The 5876-nt window shown below is 49.8% G+C and overlaps 1 protein-coding gene across 1 annotated transcript; it reads right to left on the bottom strand.

The window, feature by feature from the left end:
* Nucleotides 1-4107: 4107 nt before the first annotated feature.
* Nucleotides 4108-5469, bottom strand: LOC122922998 (repetitive proline-rich cell wall protein 2-like). Its single transcript, XM_044273786.1, has one exon. The coding sequence runs from the start codon at nucleotides 5467-5469 to the stop codon at nucleotides 4108-4110; it is 1362 nt and encodes a 453-aa protein (XP_044129721.1).
* Nucleotides 5470-5876: the final 407 nt, after the last annotated feature.

The raw sequence follows: 5876 nt of genomic DNA, 5'->3' as shown, positions 1-5876 counted from the left end.
GAGCAGGAGTAGGGTGGTAGACAGAGATGAGGGAGGAGATGTATGGAGGTGCAGCACTGTGGAGAGCAGGAGTAGGGAGGTAGATGGAGATGAGGAGGAGATGTAGGGGGTGCAGCACTGTGGAGAGCACAGGTAGGATGGTAGAAAGAGATGAGGGAGGAGATGTATGGAGGTGCAGCACTGTGGAGAGCAGGAGTAGGGTGGTAGATGGAGATGAGGTAGGAGATGTATGGAGGTGCAGCACTGTGGAGAGCTTTGTGGGTGAGAAGTGTGAACTGTATTCTGTGGTGGATGGGCAACCAGTGAAGTGACTGGCACAGACTAGTAGCATCAGTGTAGTGGTTGGATGGATAGATGATCCTGGCTGCAGCATTTAGGACAGACTGAAGGGGGAGAGTTTAGTGAGAGGGAGTCTGGTTAGTAATGCCTTGCAGTAGTCAAGACGAGAATGAATCGAGGCAACAACAAGAGTTTTTGCAGTTTCCACCGTAAGAAAAGTGCGGATTCTGGCGATATTTTTGAGGTGCAGACGACAAGAGCATGTAAGTGATTGAATATGGGGAACAAAGGAAAGATCAGAATCAAATGTGGCCCCAAGACAGCAGGCGTGTTGCACAGGAGTTATGATAGTGCTGCAGACCGAAGTTGAAGGTTTAGGTGAGTTAGTAGATGGGGAAAGACAAGAAGTTCAGTTTTTTAGAGGTTCAGTTTTAGATACACAGAAGACATGATGTTAGAGACAGCTGCCAGACAATCAGTGGTGTTGTGGAGTAAAGCAGGGGTGATGTCAGGGGATGAAGTGTATAGTTGGGTGTCGTCAGCGTAGAGATGGTATCGAAAGCCAAATCTACTGATAGTCTGTCCGATGGGGGCTGCATAGAGGGAGAAGAGTAGAGGACCTAGTACTGAGCCCTGAGGAAGGCCGACACCAAGAGGAAGAGGAGAAGAAGAGCCAGCAATAGGACCAGGGGCTATTCATAGGATTCAGTATATTGGGCAGACTAGATGGGCCAAATGGTTCTTATCTGCCGACACATTCTAGGTTTCTATGTAAGGACCTGCTTAAAGGGGTTATCCAAGTAATGGAAAAAAAAACCTTATAAAACTCCTCAGGACATACATATACATTAGATAAGCTTGATTTCTTAAGAGAAAACCCACACGTACACCTTTGCATGGTTCTGTTATTCATGCTTTGTTTATATGCTGCAGAAAGCTGTGGGGGCGTGTACCAGCAATGACTGAGCCCGCCCTCATGGATATTTGTGGGTGTGAATAATCGGACCCTCCCCGCCCCCTGCACTGCACTTGCTGAGGCTGCCAGATGCAGGAGAACAGACACACTGGTGGATCACAGGGAGGGAGCGGGCACACCATTGAATCTTTATGCCCCGCTGCCGGCACTGGAAGGGATCGCACATGCCAGATCCCTCACAGGAGCTGCGGCAGCCAGAGGACAGAGAGGGTTGTCTCTTATGTATTCTTTATGTATGGATTTTCCTTTATGCATTCTCTATGTTTAGTGGATTTAAAAAGTCTACACGCCCCTGTTAAAATGTCAGGTTTCTGTGTTGTAAAAAAATTAGACAAAGATAAATCATTTCAGAAGTTTTTCCACCTTTAATGTGACCTATAAACTGTACAACTCAATTGAAAAACCAACTGAAATCTTTTAGGTGGAGGGAAGAAAAAACCTAAAATAATGTGGTTGCATAAGTGTGCGCACCCTCTTATAACTGGGGATGCAGCTGTGTTCAGAATGAAGCAATCACATTCAGAATCCTGGTAAATAGCAGTCGGCATACACCGGCCGTCATGTAAAGGGCCTCTGATTAACCCCAAAGTTCTGCTGCTCTAGTTGGTCTTTCCTGAAATTTTCTTGGTCACGTCCCACAGCAGAAGCCACGGTCCACAGAGAGCATCCAAAGCATCAGGGGGATCTCATTGTTTGAAGGTATCAGTCAGGAGAAGGGGACAAAAGAATTTCCAAGGCATTAGATCTACCATGGAACACAGTGAAGACCGTCATCATCAAGTGGAGAAAATATGGCCCAACAGTGACATCACCAAGAACTGGACGTCCCTCCAAAACTGATGAAAAGACGAGAAGAAAACTGGTCTGGGAGGCGACCAAGAGGCCTACAGCAACATTACAGGAGCTGCAGGAATATCTGGCCAGTCCTGGCCGTGTGGTCCATGTGACAACAATCTCCCGGATTCTTCATATGTCTGGGCTATGGGGTAGAGGGGCAAGACGAAAGCCTTTTATTTCCAAGAAAAACATCTAAGCCAGGCTACATTCTGCAAAAACACATCTGAAGTCTCCCAGAAGCATGTGGGAAAAGGTGCTATGGTCGGATGAAACCAAGGTTGAACTTTTTGGCCATAATTCCAAAAGATATGTTTGGCGCCAAAAACAACACTGCACATCACCAGAAGAACCCCATCCCCACAGTGAAGCCTGGTGGTGGCAGCATCATGCCAAGGGGCTGGTCTTCTTCAGATGGAACTGGGGCCTTAGTTAAGGCTACTTTCACACTTGCGCTTGATCGGATCCGTTCTGAACGGATCCGATCATATTAATGCAGACGGAGGCTCCGTTCAGTACGGATCCGTCTGCATTAATAACTTAGAAAAATTTCTAAGTGCGCAAGTAGCCTGAGCGGATCCGTTCAGACTTTCAATGTAAAGTCAATGGGGGACGGATCCGCTTGAAGATTGAGCCATATGGTGTCATCTTCAAGCGGATCCGTTCCCATTGACTTACATTGTAAGTCTGGACGGATCCGCACGCCTCCGCACGGCCAAGCTGTCCGCCTGGCCGTGCGGAGGCGAGCGGAGCGGAGGCTGAACGCCGCCAGACTGATGCAGTCTGAGCGGATCCGCATCCATTCAGACTGCATCAGGGCTAGACGGAAGCGTTCTGCTCCGCTCGTGAGCCCCTTTAAACGGAACTCACGAGCGGACAGCCGAACGCTAGTGTGAAAGTAGCCTAAGCTAGAGGGAATTCTGAACAGTCCCAAATACCAGTCAATATTGGCCCAAAACCTTCAGGCTTCTGCTAGAAAGCTGAACACGAAGAGGAACTTCATCTTTCAGGATGACAACGACCCAAAGCAGACATCCAAACCAACAAAGGAATGGCTTCACCAGAAGAAGATGAAAGCTTTGGAATGGCCAGCCAGAGCCCAGACCTGAATCCGATTGACAATCTGTGGGGTGATCTGAAGAGGGCTGTGCCCAGGAGATGCCCTCACAATCTGTGGGGTGATCTGAAGAGGCTGTGCCCAGGAGATGCCCTCGCAATCTGTGGGGTGATCTGAAGAGGGCTGTGCCCAGGAAATGCCCTCGCAATCTGTGGGGTGATCTGAAGAGGGCCGTGCCCAGGAGATGCCCTCGCAATCTGTGGGGTGATCTGAAGAGGGCTGTGGCCAGGAGATGCCCTCGCAATCTGTGGGGTGATCTGAAGAGGGCTGTGCCCAGGAGATGCCCTCGCAATCTGACAGATTTGGAGGGTTTTTGTAAAGAAGAGTCAAATGTGCCATGCTGATACTCAGACCCAAAAAGACTGAATGCTGGAATAACATCAAAAGGGGCTTCAACAAAGTATTAGTTTAAGGGTGTGTACACTTATGCAACCATATCATTTTATTTTTCTATTTTTTTCTTCCCTCCACCTAAAATATTTCAGTTTGTTTTTCAATTGAGTACAGTTTATAGGTCACATTAAAGGGGGAAAAAGTTCTGAAATTATTTATCCTTGTCTCATATTTTATCATAGAAACCTGACATTTTAACAGGGGTGTGTAGACTTTTTATATCCACTGTATGGATCGTCTCATGTATTCTCTATGTATGGATTGTCCTTTATATATTGTATGCCATTTCCTGTATGGAGTTTTGCTGCTAACATTCATTCAGTGTGAGACCCCGAGAAATGCTGGGAGTTGTAGTACTCTCCTTTTCTACCTCCTCCTGTAATGTCCTGTGATATCACAAAATAACAGGCTGGACATGTTCTCTGTGGGCTCTAGATCTCTGATGATCTGACAATCTCATCTTGATGCAAAAGGGTAAGACCGCTTTTGTCTCCTGAGGTGGTCTCTATCAATGTCTCTTCTTGGTCTCAGTAAGGATCCTGCAGTATTTTAGCAATTCATTTAGGTAACGATTTGTTTCATGATCTTTTCTGTGTTTTTGTTGTAATCTGTCGATATCCTGTCCTCTCACCGGAGACATGTACCCATCGTCCTCCTGCACCGGAGACGTGTACCCATCGTCCTCCTGCACCGGAGACGTGTACCCATCGTCCTCCTGCACCGGAGACGTGTACCCAGCGTCCTCCTGCACCGGAGACGTGTACCCATCGTCCTCCTGCACCGGAGACGTGTACCCATCGTCCTCCTGCACCGGAGACGTGTACCCATCGTCCTCCTGCACCGGAGACGTGTACCCATCGTCCTCCTGCACCGGAGACGTGTACCCATCGTCCTCCTGCACCGGAGACGTGTACCCAGCGTCCTCCTGCACCGGAGACGGGTACCCAGCGTCCTCCTGCACCGGAGACGGGTACCCAGCGTCCTCCTGGACCGGAGACGGGTACCCAGCGTCCTCCTGCACCGGAGACGTGTACCCAGCGTCCTCCTGCATCGGAGACGTGTACCCAGCGTCCTCCTGCACCGGAGACGTGTACCCACCGTCCTCCTGCACCGGAGACGTGTACCCACCGTCCTCCTGCACCGGAGACGTGTACCCAGCGTCCTCCTGCACCGGAGACGTGTACCCAGCGTCCTCCTGCACCGGAGACGTGTACCCACCGTCCTCCTGCACCGGAGACGTGTACCCAGCGTCCTCCTGCACCGGAGACGTGTACCCAGCGTCCTCCTGCACCGGAGACGTGTACCCAGCGTCCTCCTGCACCGGAGACGTGTACCCAGCGTCCTCCTGCACCGGAGACGGGTACCCAGCGTCCTCCTGCACCGGAGACGTGTACCCAGCGTCCTCCTGCATCGGAGACGTGTACCCAGCGTCCTCCTGCACCGGAGACGTGTACCCACCGTCCTCCTGTACCAGAGACGTGTACCCATCGTCCTCCTGTACCAGAGACATGTACCCACCGTCCTCCTGCACCGGAGACGTGTACCCACCGTCCTCCTGTACCAGAGACATGTACCCACCGTCCTCCTGCATCGGAGACATGTACTCAGCGTCCTCTTGCACCGGAGACGTGTACCCACCGTCCTCCTGCACCGGAGACATGTACTCACCATCCTCCTGCATCGAAGACATGTACTCAGCGTCCTCTTGCACCGGAGACGTGTACCCACCGTCCTCCTGCACCGGAGACATGTACTCACCATCCTCCTGCATCGGAGACATGTACTCACCGTCCTCCTGCACCGGAGACATGTACTCACCATCCTCTTGCACCGGAGACGTGTACTCACCATGTGAGGGATGAGAATCCATTTTGTATAAACATATCCTCTATCTTGTGTATATGTGGAAGAATTAATGAGCCAACTGTATAGACATGGCAGTCTCTGTGTATATAATTAAAATGTGGTCTAGCTACAAGGCCAAGGTAGCAGCTCCCCCCCCCCCTTCCTTATCAGAGTTTGACATACAAGAGAGAGTTTTGTTCCTTCTGAGTTTAGGGATGTGCTGCTAACGAATACTAACCTTGAGATAAGACGCTGCAGAAACTTTTTAATTATTAGAATTCTGTTAGTATGATGCTGAAGTATTGCCTATTATGAATAACCAATCAAATCATTCGTTTCGCATTCCACCCTTTTGGCGGGGGCCAGATTTGTCTGTGATTATCTGTAGTGTTATAAAGATGTCTGCTTGTGTGGAATAAAGGAGAGAATCTG

The sequence above is a fragment of the Bufo gargarizans genome, unplaced genomic scaffold (genome assembly GCF_014858855.1).
Source record: "Bufo gargarizans isolate SCDJY-AF-19 unplaced genomic scaffold, ASM1485885v1 original_scaffold_1134_pilon, whole genome shotgun sequence".
NCBI classification, from domain to species: domain Eukaryota; kingdom Metazoa; phylum Chordata; class Amphibia; order Anura; family Bufonidae; genus Bufo; species Bufo gargarizans.
The sequence above is the reverse complement of the archived record's forward strand: the minus strand, read 5'-3'. Positions and strand labels throughout refer to the sequence as shown.

Bases quoted from the DNA above. Each gene is read 5' to 3' on its own strand.
- LOC122922998 (XM_044273786.1), bottom strand. From the start codon at position 5,469: ATGGATTCTCATCCCTCACATGGTGAGTACACGTCTCCGGTGCAAGAG.